At 47.1% G+C, this 18,898-nt stretch overlaps 1 protein-coding gene across 1 annotated transcript in view; it reads right to left on the bottom strand.

The window, feature by feature from the left end:
- Positions 1-18,898, bottom strand: part of LPCAT1 (lysophosphatidylcholine acyltransferase 1) — a 1,148,174-nt gene that overhangs the window by 655,625 nt on the left and 473,651 nt on the right. The window contains exon 5 of the mRNA XM_069620435.1: positions 8,959-9,019. Within this exon, the coding sequence (XP_069476536.1) occupies positions 8,959-9,019 (61 nt within the window). The remainder of the gene's footprint in view (positions 1-8,958; positions 9,020-18,898) is intronic.

The following is an 18,898-nucleotide window of genomic DNA, read 5'->3' as shown; positions in this document are numbered from 1 at the left end:
AAATATATATAAAAAAAAAAAGATTTATTTTTCGGCCTTTTTTTTCGAGATTTTTGTTATTCGAGATTTTTTTTTCTGCCTTTTGACCGACCACCGCTGAAGGTATATTGGACCCAGGCCGCAGAAAGCCTTGTGGACAGTGCAAAGGATTTTGAATTTTATCCCTGCAGCCACTGGGAGCCAGTGGAGAGATTTCAGGGCTGGAGAGATACGAACCCAGGGTTGAAGCCAAGGACAAGTCTTGCAGTCCTGTACTGGATAAGTTGTAAAGGGCGGAGAGTAGAAGCAGGTAGATTTAGAAAGAGGCTGTTACAATAGTCCAACCTAGAGAGAACATGGGCTTGAGAGACAGTGAGCTTCTGGGGGAAGGAGAGGAAAGGCAGAATACCTCTGAGGAGGTGCAGTAGGAAGTTTGACTTTTTAGACATCAGAGATGTGGGCAGAGAAGGAAAGCGTGGAGTCAAAGATGACCCTGAGGTTCTTAGCCTCACAGGTAGGGGTAGGAGGATGGCCAAGGGAGGCCGGCCAGAGAGTGAGAGGAAAGGAGGGTGTGCCGATGAGGAGGATGTCCGTCTTGCTGGCATTCAGGCAGAGATCGTTGGTGGCATACCAATCCTGAATGGCAGATAGGCAATCAGAGATGAGAGAAGGAGAGGAGGTGGCCGAGGGAAGCCTGAAAATGAGTCGAGTGTCAGCGTAGCACAAAGTGGGAGCAGAAAATGCTGATGCGGTGAGCGAGAGTTGCCAGATATTGGTTGAAAATCCAGGGTGAGAGGTTAGACCCCTGGGGAACACACAGGTAGAAAGGGAGATAGATGAAAGGAAAGACCCAAGTTGGACCTGGGAGGGTCGATCAGAGAGGAAAGAGATGTACCAGGCAAGAGCTTGATCAGTGATACCCAGGTTGTCACGAAGACAGTTGAGCAGGATGGAATGGTTGACCGTGTCAAAGCAGAAGAGAGATCAAGTAAGATGAGGACAGAGGGGCTGTTAGAGTCAAAGTTGGAGAGCAGATCTTCACATTCTCAGCCCACTCGTGTCCACCACGCCCTCAACCCAACCCCTATCCAAACACCAAGCCAGAGGAGCCCTGATGGCGAGCCGACCATCCTAAGACCCCTGCTCTTACCATCCCCTCCACTCACCCACCATCACCATGACCGTACCCCCGGGCCCCCCCAACAAACAGCCCGCCCTGCCTCCAAGGCACACCCAGCAATTCCACCACAACCTCCCGCTTCCTCTCATCAACTCCCCTAAACATCCTCCCGCGACCCCACTCCTTCCCCTCTCTAAAAACTGCACGTCACCCTGGCAAGAACAGTTGCCACATCCCTTTCCCCATATGAACCCCCTACTCTCTCTCAACTGCAACAAAAACCCTGAAAAGGAAACGCACCTGGTCTCCCTCAATCTCTCATTAATCCTTGCCATTCCTGTCTCGACCCACCACCTCAATCTTCCATTCTCAATCACCACCACCCTCCCCCACTTCCTCACCCTGCCTCAAACCCCTCTCCCCTGACTTTGCACCCAGCACAACTGGAACTCCCAACCCCCTACACCCAATTTTCGAATCAACTGACCCAATTCCAACCAACCTCACACACCCGTCCAACCCAACCCCTTAACCCCCACAACCAGCACCTCGACCGCCCGCCTACTCTTCCCATCGACTACCGACCATCCCCCCCTCATTGTAAAGGATACACCCTGGATTCCATCTTCAGCTCCCACGACCAGATACATCTAAACCCCCACACCCCTGTCATCTGGTCTGATCACTTCATTGTCCCTTTCAGCATTCGCCCACCTGCCCCTCCTCCCCGTACCCGAACCAGAACCTCCAAATCTGCCCAAATGCTGGAAGAAACTAAAAATCCTTCTCAACCTTGCTGACGTGCTCCTCCAGTCTGCCCCCTACCTCTGGACGCAATGTAAGCTTAACCCCCAACGCCTTTGACACATGGCTCAACACCTCACTTATCCTGCTCATGCCCACTTGCCACTCATCCGCTCGCCATGGCCCATTTCCAAGATGGTTTACACCAGAACTGAAGACTGCAAAACAAATATATAAATCTCTCGAACGCAAATGGCAGAAAGATGAAAATACCCTGAGCAGATCCACCGTAGCCCAGCTCCACCGCCGCTACAAAGCCGAAATCCGGAAAGCAAAAAAAGCCCATTACAACTCTTGAATCCTCAACTGTAGAAACCCCAGCAAAGAACTCCACAAAATCATATCTGAATTCACCAAATCATCATGTACCACCACACAATCAACCCTCTCTCAATCACTCTGCAACTCACTCTCTCTCCACTTCTACACCACTGCTCTCGAAAGAACAAATTCCCTAATCAACAATCATCCGGCAGCCACCGCACAATCCACACACCCCACTGGCCAACCCTCTGCCTGCAACTACAACCTACCCGACTTTCGACTCGTTCACACCGATATCAACTGACCAATTTACCAAACTTCTCTCCACCTGGAAACTATTCGGCTCCCCGCTAGACCCCTGCCCAGCCTCAACCCTCAAAGAAATATTTGCATCCACCTGCGCAGGAGAATACGCGAGAACTATCATAAACGAGTCTCTCCTCGGGAATTTTTCCCCGATGCGTTCAAAACTGCTCACGTCAAACCCCTCCTAAAAAAAACATGCCTCGACCCTCTCAACCCCAAAAACTACTGCCCATCTCAAACACCACGTTCCTTGCTAAACTCATAGATCGCACCACTTACTTCCAACTAAAAGCCTTTGTTGAAGCAAACAATCTCCTAGACCCCGCTCAATCAGGACTCAGACCCCAACACGGAACCAAAACCACCCTGACCTCAATCTGGGATGACCTTAAAAAAACATGCAGACTCTGCGGGATGCGCTGCACTAATCCTTCTCGACCTATCCGCCGCCTTTGACACAATCAACCACTCGATCCTCCTCGACCGCCTCCACTCCCTAGGCCTGGGAATCCGTGGAAACGCTCTCAAGCAGATAGCATCCTTCCTTAACAATAGGAAACAACTAACCCTCCTCTCCTCCTTTCTCTCCACCGCCCGACCAGTCAATACCAGAGTTCCACAAGGAGCGTGCCTATCAGCCCTCCTGTTCAACCTCTACATGTCCACCCTCCCCCAAATAATCCACTTGCACAATATCCTGCGCTACAACTACGCAGACAACACCCAACTAATCCTAAAACTCATTAACTCAAAACCCAACTGCCAGCCCGACCTCGCTGCCTGCCTATTTGACATTGATCACTGGATGACTACAAACCCCCTCCTTTTAAACCCCACCAAAACTGAAATCATGTGTGCCAACACCGAAATTCTTCCTCACCCTCTACCCTGGCCATCATCCATGGGCAATCCCCAGAAATCCTCTACCTCAGTAAAAAACCTTGGATGCACGCTCGACTCTGACCTAACCCTATTGCACCAAGTCAACAACGTCTCTAAGTCCTGCCACTACCACCTCAAAATTCTTAGGCAAATTTTTCCATACCTCTCCTTTCCCAACAGACTTCCCGCGGTCCAATCAATTGTAATGTCAAGACCGGACTATGCTAACTCCCTCTACCTCGGAATCCAAGCATACCACATGACTAAACTACAAAGAGCACACAATGCTGCAGCCAAACTACTACAAGCACTTGGCCAAAGCTCCCCAGCTCTCAAAACACTCCACTGGCTCCCGGTTGGATGAAGGGTGACCTCCAAACCTTATGCATCTCGCACCGAGCAATGCACAAAAATGGACCTCAATACCTTCAGGACAAGCTAAGACCCTACTGTTAGCAAAGATTTCTTAATTGTGGGTAATTTTCCTTCCATGTGGCAACCCCTAAACTTTTTGCTGTTTTCACCATGATCTAGACTTTGCCAGAGAAGTGCAGCCTTCTGCCGCACTCCTCTGGGCTTTCGTTCCATTCTTATGGGGAAACTGACATGCCCTTAAGACAGTCAGTACCGGGAAACGTTTTCCGTAGTTTCTTTATCATGTTGCAGCTTTCGCGCAACATGGCACAAGAGGGCACTGTAAGCTAAGTTACTGCTCTCTTGGGTCTCTAGTCTTCTACAGGCCCTAGATACTCTCTTTGGATTGTAAATGAACGGTGCAAGTGAATCACTGATGGGACTGGTGGCAGCGATTGTTTCTTGTGTTTTTGAGCTCCTTTTGGCGTTTTAAGCGCGTTTCTCGCGCTTAGCCCAAAATGGTGGCCTGGCTCCCAAAATGGCCAGACCCCGAGGCTCTTTGTCCTGTCCGCTGACCGTCTTGCCCCCTTCACCTCCCCCAGGTCGAGCCGACCCGGGGCCTTCCTTATTTGGGCATGTACTTTCCCGCGAAACACAGTTGCTTTCGCGGGCTTCTACAGGCCTTGTGTGTGCCTCCAGGATGGGGGCTGGGATGTCTGGTCCCAATACACATCCTGGGCGCCAGAGAGTCTAGGGTGGTGTGAATGCCTGGGACCCCCGTGGTCCGTGATAAGGTCCACATATGGTGTGAGTGTTTTATGAGCGGATCTCCCATTGGGTCCCCTCCATTTTGGTGCGAAGGGAACCGTGGGATAAGAGGGGGCTGGAAACGCCACTACCATGTCAATCTCCTGAGTTCTCACGAACAAAGGAATACAGGAGCCAAGTATCCTGCAACCACGAGGCTGAACCGAGGAATCGCTGGTGACCCGCTGAAGGACTGCTCCCCTGCACTGCTGTCGCCTTGTGAAACCTTTTCTACCACGGATCGAACGAGAAGGCCTGTACTGGTACTTCGACCCTTGGAATAGTGGGGACAACTATTCTCGGCATCTTCACCATCTCCTGCACGTAAGCCTTCGGAAGTGTCTCTGGGCCATCCAGCAGACTGACCAGCCTACCCAGGAGTTTTGCTCTGTAACCGCCGTCAGGTTGTGTTGTATTACAAGTCCTTGTCACTCTCACACGATTTGTACACTTGGCATTCCCAGGTCTGACGTGAGTAGTGTACATTTGGCTGAAATACACACGGCCGCTCCGTTGCCCTGCGGTGGCAACAAACTGTGTGGGTTCACTGCGTTTGGGACGTCCTCAACTCAACTTCTGCTGCTGCGGAATCTACACGATGACGAGACGTCCCCTGATCCTATCTGAACCTGCCAGCACTTAAACTGACGTGGAGAAGCCTGGGTCTGCTTGCATCGGGGACCGGTGAGTAGCATCGCTAGGAACTGGTCGCCCTCCTGCAGGAGCCCATAGCTTTTCCTCGCTGTGTCTAACAGCACGCCTTTCCGTACTCGCGATCTGCTTCTACCCACAGTGGAGGCTGCGCTTGAGTCGCGGAGCTCTGTTCATCTTCATTTGTTCACCGAACTAAACTGCCTGATTCCCTCAACGAGACTCCCCTTTTTGCCCGTTGGCACCAGCGTGTGCACTTTTAAGCACAAGGCTCCACTCTTCGTAGGGCTTGGACTTCCTTTTAGTTAGGTGCCTCTGAAGGCAGACTGGGTCTAATTATTATTTGCACTGCCTGTTTTCCTCCCCATCTAGGTGGTCTACACATTTCGTGCGTCTAACTCGTTAGACTCGTTTGTATTTGTATATATATTGTATTGGTTTGGTATGTGTTGGGAGTTTTATTGTGATTTCTCGCTACGGTCAATGTTACAAAGGCCTTGTAATAAATGTGTATATATTTTTAATATAACACCTGCTTGGAGTAATTTTTAAGTGTCCTTACTTTGTGTGCTCATTGCGGGCTTTCAGTCACCCTCACCCCTCTTGAAACCTAGTCTTGACCGCCGCGATCGCTACCCTGATTGGTCTGGCTTGTCCAGAGGTTACCCTGTTCCAAGAAACTAGGCTGGCATTCTGAACCTCTGCCCCTCCCGGACAGAGTTCAGAAATCCGTTTTAACACCTACCATCCATCGTGCACTCTAAGATCAAACTCTGCCTGCCTCCTAATGATACCAAACACCAACTCAGTCAAGTTAGGTGGATCATCATTCTCAGCCTTGGCCCCCACCTTGTGGAACTCACTTCCGACTCACCGAAGACCTCATGTCTTTCCGCAAATTACTGAAAACGTGGCTCTTCCCTTAAAATCGACTCTTAGCACAAACAGAACAAACAAACACAATAGACAGAAACCAAGGTTGTTGAATCAAAAATAACAATCCAGCATAGAGAACGGAGGGAGTGGATAGGAACGATAGGAAAAGGTCTCTCTGAGACCTAACAGATAAAACCTCTACCTGTAAGGGAGGAGCCAATGTGGAACAAGTTGACCATTATTATTATTATTGCAAGAGGTCAGCACTAGAGGGGCCGTACATAGCGGAAGCCATCGCTGCAGCGCAGACTACAAGTAGCCTGGTGGCAGGACCACAACATGGGGGGAGAGAGTTGGGAGTCCACAGAACTCTGTCGATTTCGGGAGCAGTGGAATCCCCGAGCACCAACCCCTCATGACCAGAGAGACCAAGCCACGACCAAGACTGCAGACCGCCGTGCCCGAAACAAGGTGCCTGGACAAAGCAGAAGGCGACCGAAGAACCGACAAGTGCGCTTCCTAGACAGAACGAGTGGTCTCCTCCCCAAACGGCAGACACTGTGGAAAAGTAGGGATGCGGTTCCCAAGAAGGAGAGTGTAGGGCAGCAGAGCTCCAACTCTAAAGTCAGAACACTAAGAACGTGGATCAACTATCAATGGGGTCTGGTGGGGCTATAGAAAATCAAAGATTGAGAGAAAACCCAAATGGGGTTAAAGAGAACTTAATACCCCGAGGACGGCTATCCAAAACCCAAGTGTAGGCAGAACTCTCTGATGGGGCAACGCTAAACTGAACTAGGGGTTATCGAATAACCACAAGAAAGAATAACACTCCCAGGGGGTGAAAGCAAGAAACATAACCCACAAGAGATTACAGAATACCAACAAGAGAGAACATTCCAAGGGCATGAAAGCAAGCCCAATAAACCATACAACAGTTTACTGAAATTACAAAAGAGCGGCACTCTGAGGGGATGGATCTGGCCTGCGAAGTCAAATTGCAGAATAAGAGAATAACTACTTGGTTTCAGTAAGATTTAGTTAAAAGGGGTCAGGCGTCCTCTCATGTGGAGGAAAATAAGGGACTTGGATTTTGAACTGAAGGAATAGTCTTCTGCCAGACGCTCCAAGAAGGAACCCAAAGACAACTGGACTTTACCAGTAGGCAAAGTCCTAAGAGAGACGCACACAGAGGGGGTCAATCACCAACCAGCACAATCCAAGATGGAGGAGTAGGGACACTTCATAAGGCCAGCTTTTGTTTTTCTTTATTATTGGTAGCGTCAGTTAGCGTGATAGTATAAGTGTAGAGGGAGGATGAGGTTTACACTTTTGTAGGACATTCTGAGAAGCACCTTTTTATTTTATTTTTAGACAAGGGACCCTTCATCATAGTAATAGGGCTAGTAAAGGCATTTTCTCTTTTTTTTTAAATAAAGTGAATCGGTTGGAACCATGTCTAGTTGTCCATCTCCTATTTCTGATCTACCACAGCACCAAGAGGCCAAAAAAGAGAAGACCTGTGATACATGACCAAGTTACACTGCGTTATCTGTCAAATGGTCCAGATGGCAATAACTAATGGTGAAAATTACCTGGCATATGATAACTGTGGGGAAATGATGTACTTGGTTACATAACTGCAATGGATGGTAAATGGTGTGTTGAACTATCATACAGTGTCAAAACATGGCACCTGTATCTGAGAATATGATGACAATTGACAATTGTGAGAGTATCACAGTATACAATGTCAGTAGCTGGTAAATGATAGCAACACCTGGCATATGGTGTGAGCATTTAGTCATATGATGTCAATACCTGGAACACAATATGAAAAATAGGCCATATATTGCCAATACCTGCTAATCGGATTCACTAATTCGTATACAACGCAAGTGCCGTGTCATAAAACGGACAAAGCGTTTGTCAATATCTGCCATATGATCTAAGAGCATGGCCGTATAAGGACAATACTTCTTTTTTTATGTCAAATCGGTCATATTCTATGGGTAGATGGCCAACTGATGGCAGTACCTGTCAATTATGCCAGGATCTAGGCATATGATGGCAACAGCTAGTTTAAGGTGGTAATGCTTTCGGTATCATATGAGTACCTATTGTTGTCATACCTAGCAAATAGGATAGAACATGAGCAAAAGATGGCAATAGCAGGTAAAAGATGCAATTACCTGGACACATGATGACAATGCTTGCCAAATGGTCTAGTTTATGGGCATATGATAGGAACAACACAGAAAATAGTTTCCCTTTACAAAAGGTCAAAACTATTTGCTCTATCAATACTTCCTTTTCTATTTGTCACACTTAACATACAGGTAGAAACATTTATTTATTTGTATTTATATATAATGGGAACAGTGCTCATTTGATCGTAAACGTACTTGCAAACATATTCCGAGCGAGCGTCTTACACTGGGGTGAGTGACAACCTGACCAGTTTGTGGTGGGGAGTAAATAGAACATTTACTGGGGACAATACGTGGGTGGACTTGCATAGATGAAGGACAATCAACGTTAGACATTTTTAAGTGCAGGTAGGCGGTATAGACAGCTATTTTAGGGATGTAACCATTATGGATGAAGTGCTAGAGTGGAGGCAGAGACAGTGAGGGACATACGCAGGTTACAGGCGAGGGGAAAAGGTTAGCTTGAAGGCAGATGAGAGGTAGGTTAACAGAGTAACTCGGTGGTGAGGAGGTAGGATTTCAATTTGGCTTTGAACAAATCATTGTGGAATGAAAAACTGTTTGCACTTTGGTGTAAAAAGTAAAGAGTATGGTTTAATTTGGTCTGTAAAATAACATTTGTCAAAAAATACATTTTGAATCTTCCGAGTGCATAGTCAACCAAAATTCCGAACATGTCAAAATGCAAATATGTGAAATTCTTACCAGGCTTGAAGGTAATGAGGCAGGATCTGTTGGTACAGGTTCCCTCCGGAAATATCATTACCTTGAAAGAAGAAACAGAGCATTTGATTCCTGGTGTGTGTGGCTTCAGTGTAATTATACTCCACTTTATTGATTTAGATCCAGGTAATAGTGTTCCTTTAGATGTGTAGTTTGCAAATATTATAGCTTATTTCATACAAACAGAAAATTAATAGATGAGAAAATGAAAATATAACTTACTTTGAGCACCTGCTATTTTCTGGAAATTGGGCCAACTTATTGAAATCTCTGGCCTCAACAAAAATGGAGATATGAACATACGGATGTAAAAGTTAATTTAGGAAAAATTGTACAATCTGGGAGCGCTGTGGAAAATAAAATAACAGGCTGTTGCAGTGTCCTGATACATACCACTGTATTTTCAGAACGTTTGTTCATTTCAATGGACTCGCCTGTCTCCCGGATTTTGTCTCCTCATTCACCGTTTATTTTTTATTTAATTGGTTATTTGTAAGTGCCTATACAACAAATGGTGTTTCAAGGCAGGGGAAGGGGACAAGAGAGAAAGATACAATAACGGTCCTACTAGGCCGTGACATTCGGATCGTGCAACTGCAGAACAAGAAGTGTGTGGGAGCAGGGGACTCGGGGCGGGGGCTGTGGGGGGATAGGGAGGGGTGCTGGACTGTGCAAAAAGCAAAGTGCTACGGTGGGAAGGGAAAAGGGGGGGGCAGGCAACATTCAAGAGCTAAGGGGAGGCCAGAAGGCAAGTGCCAAGGATGCAGAGGAGAGGCTCAACTTAAGTGTGGGGAAGGGGGGGGGCTGGAGCCCTGTAGTGATCAGAGGGAGCCAGGCAGCCAGAATGTCCTTTTCTCCTTCTTCATTCTGAAGAAGGAGAAAAGGAAAGTCTTGAGGAGATTCTGGAATTTAAGGAGATCCCGCTCAAGCCGGAGAGGGGCAGGGAGACAATTCTGGAGGGAGGCTTGTGCCGAGAAGAGTCTGATTTGCAGAGAGTTGGAGCTAGCAGAGAGAAGGGCTCTGGCAGGGAGGTTTTTAGCGAGAGAGTTGGATGTAGCAGGGTCCCAGGCCCCAGAAAGCCTGGTGGATGAGGCAGAGAGTCTTGAATTGGATCCTAGCAGCAACCGGGAGCCAATGGAGAGAAATTAGGGCTGGAGAGATGCAGTTCATGCGCTTGAGACCAAGGATAAGTCTTGCAGTCCTATTATGGATTAGTTTAAGGGGGCAGAAGGAAGATTGAGGAAGAGGCTGTTGCAGTAGTCAAGCCTAGAGAGGACCAGTGCTCTGGAGTCATTGAGTCTCTGGGGCGAAGGTGAGGAAAGGGAGAATGCCTCTGAGGAGGTGCAGCGGATAATGGGCCTTCTTGGCAAGGTCCGTAATGTGGGGAGAGAAGACGACAGAGGAGTCAAAGATAACGCATAGGTTTGTTGCCTCACAAGAGTGAGGGGAGGGGACCCATAGAGGGTGGCCAAAGCGAGGGAGGGAAGGAAGGTCAAAGCTGGAGTCACAATGAGAAGTAGCTCAGTCTTACTGGCATTAAGGCAGAGATCATTTGCAGCGCACCATGACTGAAGAGCAGCCAGACAGGCAGGGATGAGAGAGGAGGAAGTGGAGGAGGAGCAAAGCTTTAAGGAGGGCTGTGTGTCGTCTGCATAAATAACCCTGGAAGTGAGGAGGGAAGGAGGAGATCAAGTCGGCCAAAGGGGCAAGGTAGATGTTGAAAAGCCACGGTGAGAGGATAGAGCCTTGAGGGATGCCACAGCAGGAGAATGATGGGGGTGGAGAAAAAGGGCCCAGTTGAACCTGGGAAGGTCAGTCGGAGGGGAAGGAGGTCAACCAGTCCAGTGCCAGGCCTGTGTTACCAAGGGTGTCATGGAGCCCATTTGTCAGGGTGGCATGATTGACTGTGTCGAAGGCAGAGGAAAGATCCAATAAGGATGGAGAGTTGGAGTCAAGATTCACGGTTGTTCAGTTGAGCAGTTTCCTTGCCCCTGACAGCTCTGAAGCCAGACTGGTGGTCATGGAGACAACCAACAGATTCAATGTGTTGGGTCAGTTGGGAGATGACCAGCTTCTCCAGGAGCTTACCCACGAAGGGGGTAATGGAGATAGGGCAGTAGTTAGCGGGGCAGGAGGGGTCAGAAGAGGGCTTTTTTAGGAGGGTATGCACAAGGGAGTACTTGAGGGGGAAGGGAAGGTGCTCTGTGTCAAAGAATTCAAGTGTCGTCGAATGGCCCTGATTTTCTCTTAATCTTTAAGAAAAATGTTTGGGAAAACATGGTACATATATATTGAATTTAGCAACAAAGTACTTCTTATGTGTCTAAAACACAATAGTTAATAAAGTTTTTATTCTATACCAAAAATAGCTATGTATTAACGCAGGAAATAAATATGCAATTTCAATCCCTTTTCAAATGGGGTTGCAACTACTGTGACAAGGCAGTCTTCCTGAGGCCTGTGCCTGCCGCCTGGGAACTACAAGAGCTCCACTTGGAGTACCCCAAGTCCCCATGGGTCAGAAAACATTTTGAAATGCAAGCACATAGGCCTAAGAGAGCGGGAATCTCTCTTTGGCCAGAACAACTCTCTGGACATGGGTAAGAGACATGATCACTTTATGTGAACCAAAAGAAAACTTGGTAACCACCCAAACAATGGGTTTGCTACTTTCTTCCTTTGAGGCAAAACCAATTTATTTTGTTACTCCTCTTATGCTAAGGTTCTCCTGATGCTCTACTACTAGCTTCACTTGTGATCGTAGGTTCCCCCCCCCCCCCCCTGAGTAGAATTTTCTCCACTCCACTAAGACATTTGTCAGGCTGCAATGATTATGATTCTCTCCCAAAGCCAAGGTTAACTTGGAGGATGCAAAACTTTTTAGTTGTCGCTGGTAGCTTTGTACTGACCACAAGTATGTGGGCTAGAACCCCAAGTAGGTTTCTCGCAAGGCTTTAGGTCAAGGTGCTGAGCAGACTCTCCTGTAAGCCTCGCCTGTTCTAAAGGGTGTCTCACTTAACTTTACTGCCTCATGTTCAGTAGCTCTCACTGTCACAATATATATGGTCTATTGTTTGGCCACCTCACGTTCTAACTCTGGAACGCTATACTAACACCTTCATAGTTCAGTAGGCTTCTGCATCTTTTTATGGATCAGCTTTGGTAATCATTTTTTAAAAAGCGTGCTGTTGGAAGTTAATTCCCCATTAGATTCGATGTTCGCAATCAATGCCTACTGTAGCGGAGGCATTGAATCACAAGTATGACACAAATGTTACAATTTGTAAAACCTTTACTGATTCTGGGTTTGGAAAAACTACTTTGCACTATAACTAAGATGGGAGCAGTCTCAACCATCAAACCATAAACAAAACAGTCCTAGTGGAGTCAGTCAAATCAAAATGGCTTATGCTAACAAAAACCTAATGCCTGCCCTATCTTTTGTACAAAAAGTTCATAAAGGAGAAAGGTATGTAAAAAGAAAAATCTGTGTTCAAAAGAATAAATGTGGCTGAATCAGCTCTCCTCCCCACGTTTGACCACACGTAGTAAGGCGGTCTCTGTAGGCAGGATGACACAGTCTAACTTGGGTTTTCAACACGAAACCGTTCCAAACAAACCTGAATCGCGGCACGACTGGCCTTCCATGTTAAAGTCTCTCTTTCCAGACTTGCAGATAATGTTTCAACAGAAGGTTCATATAGGTCCCCCATTTCGTACTACTGCTGTCCAATTGCGCCCATACAGTTTTCCCACCTATAAGAAAAGGGATTTGGTATTTTGTTTCAGCCCCACTGTAGAGGAAAATATAGGGTTTTTTTGGTGACTTTATCCCTTCGAAGGGGGCTTTCCTTTTGTTCCTTTCTTTTTTTTAACTGATGGGTCACGAGATCGGGTATAAAGAATCTTATCACATGAAGATTCAATTGTATCCTTTCTATTTAATTTGTCTTGATCAGGGTTGTCTGACCATGGGGTAGTGAGGTCTATTACATCCGGGGGGGGGGGGCACTGTTGGGCAACATGTCCAAGTTTCCCACTAGAATAACAGGGTGGTGGTTCTTTTGGTTCCTCTCTTCCTCCGTCTAACAGATTCAACTTCTTCTGGGTACACCTTTTAGAGGAGTGACTTAGCTCATCACAAAACCAACATTCTAGTTCTGGTCGATTTCCAATGGGAAATGCATATTCTTGCCAGGTGGGATCATCTTCGTCTGAGCCCATCATCTGAAGATAAATCCTCCCCTTTCTTTCCCCTGTTTTCCTTGTCAGTGGAGATAAGTGGTAGTTTCACTAAAATACTCTTCCCTCTCCATCTCAATGGGGTTGGTTACATCCTCAGAGTTGTTTTTTAGGATAGTAATGCAAGGCGAAATTTAGATTTGGGAGAGGTCCAAGGAGGTTTCTCTCACTGAGATTCTACTTTCTTAATTTCCTCTAAAAATAGGGTTAATTCTGAATACATTGGAGGAACATCCAGTCAAAAGAACATAACCAGGGGAAAGTTACTTGTTCTTCGAATGGATTGTGTCCTCAACGTATTCCTCATCTTTGACAGACTTCCAAAGCAGTACGCATGAGTGGAGGAGGGTGAAGAATTTAGATATTAAGAATTTTAAAGTGCAGAGTACAGTACTGCCTTATCAAAAGCGACATCTTGAGCATGGAAAGTATCCAGAGAATAATGCTTGGTGAACGTGTGCATTGATAACCACATTGCAATCACAGATGTTCTTAATAGGGACACCCCTTTGAAGGGCTGTCGATGTAGCCATGCCCCTGGTGTAATGAGCCCGTAAACCCTCAGGAGGGTCTTTGCATGCCAGTCTAGCATTCAGATATGGTGAGGATGATCCATCTAGACGAGGTCTGTTTGGAAACAGCCTGGCCCAGCTTTTGTCCTATATACCCTATAAAGAGCTAGTCGTTCACTCTCAATTTTGACATTCTGGAAATGTAAAAGCTTAACAATCTCCTAGGGCTCAACCTATGAAACCTTTCCTCTTCCTTACTAGGATGAGGTGGAGGATAGAAGGCCGGTAGCACCATTTTCTGACTTAAATGAAAGTCTGAAACTACCTTAGGCAAGAAGGAGGGTTTTACCCTTAACACAACCCTGTCCTTGTGGAATACAGCAAAGAGTAGCTTGGAAAAAGTGCCTGCAATTTGCTCACTCTTCTGGCTGATGATATAGCAACGAACAGAATTGTCTTTAAGGTTTAAAACCTTAACTGACACGTGTGCACAGGTTCAAATGGGGCACACATCAGAAATTTCAAAACCAGGTTGAGGTCCCGAACCGGAACCTGAAAAGGCGATGGAGGGAACACATTTGTGAGCTCTTTCAGAAATGGAGTCACCAGTGGGATCTTGAAATAGGAGCATTCCTCTGAGGAGTGCTTAAAGATTGATAGCGCTGCCGAGTAGGCCTTAATGATGCCAACCTGAAGAACTTCATGTGCTAATGAAAGCAAGGAGGACAATACATCCAGAGTTCTTTTCTCTGCACCAGTCGCAAAACGTATTCCAATGGCAATGGTACAGAGATTTTGTTGCTGGCCTTCTGGCCGAAAGCAACCCCAATCCTTGTTTCTTAGCCTTTCAGAAACCAAGCGTGAAGGTTGAGAGTGTTGACCTCTGGATGGAGAACCCGACCCTCCTCTTGCAAGAGGGGGTCCTCTCTTTGTGAAAGATGCATCGGAGGACAGATGGACATGTCCAGAAGGTGCGGGCACTACGTTCTCTTGGCCCAATCTGGGGCAATTAGGATCAAGTTTCTCATGAACCTTCTCAACCTCCTGATTATATGAGGAATGACGGGGACTTGCGTAACGTGTACAGTAGTGGGAACTCCCAATGCACCATGAACGTGTCTCCTAGAGCTTCTCTAGCAGGAAATTCCCTTGAACAGTACTGCTCGCTCCTCCGGTTGACACCGTTCACAAAGAGATCGACTTGAGGGGTTCCCCAAAGGGCAAAGATCTCTTGAAGGACTTCCTGAACTAGTTCCCACTCGTGGGGGACTGTGCTCTGCCTGCTCAGAGCGTCTGCCGCTGTGTTATCCTCTCCGGCTAGGTGAACTGCTGATAGGAAGATTCCTTATCTAATTGCCCAGTACCAGAGCTGCATTGCCTCTCTGCACAGTGGTAGTGACCATACCCCTCAGGGTTGCCAAAAGGGTTCTCTCTTCAGAATATTTTCCTCCCATGCCCACCACAGAAGATCCTGTGAGACGCTGGTTGGAATCTGAAGTCGGTCCGACATCTTTCCTGAGAATTGGGACCATTGTGTTCTGATAGCCCACTGAAGGGATCTCATTCTCAGGCGGGCCACCAGCACCAGAAAAATGTAGGATGCCATAAGGCTGAGCAACCTTGGGTGGTGAGCTCTTTCCCAAGGATGGATGTATCTATCACAGCCTGATGTATTGGAGCTTTTGGGAAGGTGTCATATGTGACATCTTGTAATTGAGGGAGAAGCCCAGTTTGTGAAGAGTGTGGCAGGTAACGTTGAGATGATCCAGGGATTGTTCGGGAGAACGCGCCCTGATCAGCCATCCGTCTAGGTAGGGGTAGATGTGAATCCCCCCTCGCCTGAGACTCGCTGCCACCACCGCCGTCAGTTTGGTGAAAATCCTTGGGGCGGAGGTCAACCCGAATGGCAGGACTCGAAATTGATAGTGCGAGGTGCCAACTGCAAACCTCAGGTATTTCCTGTGCTTGAGATGGATTGGCAAATGAAAATAAGCATCCTGAAGGTTCAATGACACCAACCAATCCTGGAGTTGGAGGGCCTGAAGGATCTGAGAAAGTGTGACCATCCTGAATTTGTCCTTCCTGTCTCAAGTCCAAGATGGGTCTCAGTCCTCTGCCCTTTTTGGGAATAAAAAAATGTGGGGAATACCAACACGTGTTCCTCTCTGCTACAGACACTGGTTCTATATCCCCTTTCTCTAGCAGGGTCAAAATGTCCTGCTTAAGGAGCGGATCTGGAATCCTCAAAGAGTGTTTCCCTGGTGGATTGGTCTGAGGCTTCTTTATAAAAGGAAGGCAGTAACCGTGGGCTATTGTTTCCAGAGCCCAAGCATCTGAAGTAATGTCTCGCCATTCTTCTAGATGCTGAGACCGTATGCCCCCCACTGGTGAGTTGTGAATCAAGCCATCAGAGTGGTTTTAAAGTGGCTGTTCCAGAGGCCGATGGTAAAGAGGCTGCTGCTTGAGTTGGCTTGGCACCTCTACCTTGTCCGCCACAAGGACATTTCCATTACCCTCTGACTGGCCATTCCTCTCGCTCTTTCAAATGAGGAGGGTTGTATTCTTTCGGGAATATGCTCTGCCGCATAGAAATACACTCCCAAAGAGTATGCGAAAATTTTTCAAGGGGACAAGTGGAGTTGGCAGATTTTAATGCCATGCTCCCTGCAGAAAATACCTTTCGCGCCCACCGATCTACGCGCTTATTGTCCCTATCAGGAGGGATGGTAGGGTACCTTGCTTGTTTTGAGGTAGCCATAGCTGCCTAGACCACCAGACTCTCGGGAGTGGGGTGTTTTGACAGGTAGCCGGGGTCGCTACTGGTGGGGGGGTATTTCTTAGTAAGATTTTAGTCAACTGCCGGATTAGTTTCTGGAGTCTACCAATTCCTGGCCATCCTTTTTTGCAGTGCCACATGGAAAGGTAAAACTGGATCAGTAGGCGGACCCTTGTCCAGAAAGTCGGTCAGATGTCAGATCATCCTGACCATATGGTTCTGGTGGTCTAGACCAACCAAAGTATTCAACAACCTTAGACATGAGCTGTCTGTACAAGGAGTCGGCATGCTCCCCTGGTTCTGGCTTGCAAAACTCCAGCTCAGGAGAGGTGTCAATGCCACTAGCATCTGCAAATTGTCAGAGATCTTGCATCTTACTCTACTCTGAAATAAGGCATTCACGCACATTTTGTGTACCGTACTGGAGCCCAAAAGAGGCATCCTCCTCACCTGAACACTCTTCCCAACGCTCTTCCTCCTCAAAAATGGACACGAGGGACTTGAAAAATCCCTTTTCATTAGAGGAGTATATATCTTCTCTGGTTTAGAAGCCAGAGGCTTCGATGTTGTGGAAGGCGTTGACCGTCTTAGCCAGTGCTTTTTCCGATGGGTCACTAGGCACTAGTGGCTGAGATGGCAAAAGTGGCGCAGCTGGAGTCGACAATTTTGGCATCAATGACAACAGTGGCGTTGATCGCTGAATAGGTGTCGAGGGCCCGATGGGTGTCACCATAGTCAACGGCGTGGAGGGCTTCAAGGCGCTGACAACCTCTATCTCCCCCCATTTCTCGAGTGATCCTTCGATTTCTTTTCCGGTCGAGGGCTCTCGATGTGGATCACGCCATTTACCATGGCTCAAGTGCATGCGAGTTTTAGGCCGAGACCTCTCCTTTCCGGCTTCCATAGAAGGCTCGGTCGAAGCATGATGCTGTTTTTCAAAGATTTTCAGCATTTCCACACAGAAAGCTTCCCATTCTGTGGGTGTAGACTTTATGGACGGGTATGCCACCCTCTCGGGTAAAGCGTCTGACAAAGGCATGGATGAAGGCGACCGAGTGGTGGGAACCACTCCTAGACCTATAGCACTTGGGCCTTCTTACTCCGAGGAGAGTCACCTCTCGACTCAGCGGCCGAAGGCCTAGCAGGTCGGAACTTAGGGGGCTTGGAAACCTTTCCTACCTGAACGTTACCCTTTCACTCCCTCAAGACCTTTCCCATCATGGACTGACACTTGGAACATATATCTGTATAGTGGCCCTCTCCGAGGCACCACAGGCAGACTTGATGCAGGTCGGTTATAGACATCTTCGAGCCGCAGTCTACATTTTTGGAAACCGGTCCGATGTGTCGACGGTGTAGATGACGAAGACATATCGAGTTGTTTTAGAAGAAGCTATTGAGAAATATACTTCAGAAGTATGAGGCACGCTGAGTTTCTCACGAAGCAAACATGTTTGCGGAAAAACAGAACTGAGGCCAACGTGTGCCACGCGTGCTACTTTAACCTCCGATGACATCACACTTGACAGAGGCCTTCGAGGGACATCAACTCAACGCCATAGATGCTGGGCAACCTCTGCCGAAAAATGATTCCAAAGTAAGCAGCCAAAGCTGGACATTACATGTCAAAGATGAGGAATACCTTGGAGGACACAATCCATTTGAACACATTTTTCTACATGTGGGTGACAGCATGAAGAACCCTCTGTCTGACATCTTGCACCAGGCATTCTCTAGATGGATTTTATTGAACTTCAGACAAGTGTTAAATTAGCCAACCTGACACACTCTTTCTTTGTATTATTAGTCCCATAGAATTTAGAAATCACTTATGGGAGCCGGTGCCACTTCTCTGTTTCCGGGGGCTCATTCCAGATATCTATACTCTTGCAGAAAACACCCAAAGCGATCCTCTTGCACAGGCTGGATTAATATACAGGGCCATGTGCTTTGACTTATCTTTGTCAAGCCTCCTAAACACAAAACAAGCAACCTTCAGAACATCTTCTGTGACAATGTGATCTGATGCTCCCTGACAAACTAGTAATTTACCTTCTATCCATGGGGCTGACTAAATATAGGACAGTATCAAATTTTACAGTCTTCCAACAGATGGCTGCTATGTAGTCATGAGTGGTTTTTTATACAGTATTTCATCTCAGATCCAAGTATCTTCTCAGTATGGTAAGAATAGGAGTACCATTATCCACTGTATTCATCTTGGAAAGAAGTGCTAAATCAGCTGTGACAGATTCAAACATTTCCTGCTATTGTATCGGCTACATACAACATGGTGGATGAAACAGAAGGTTTTTGGCTATTTGACTGTCTCTAGATTTAACTGTTAAAAAATAACAAAAACACCTATATTGGGACATGTTATGCAAATAGG

Source organism: Ambystoma mexicanum, chromosome 5q, assembly GCF_040938575.1.
Source record: "Ambystoma mexicanum isolate Mex_15411 chromosome 5q, UKY_AmexF1_1, whole genome shotgun sequence".
Lineage (NCBI taxonomy): Eukaryota > Metazoa > Chordata > Amphibia > Caudata > Ambystomatidae > Ambystoma > Ambystoma mexicanum.
This window is presented reverse-complemented; position numbering and strand designations above follow the sequence as displayed.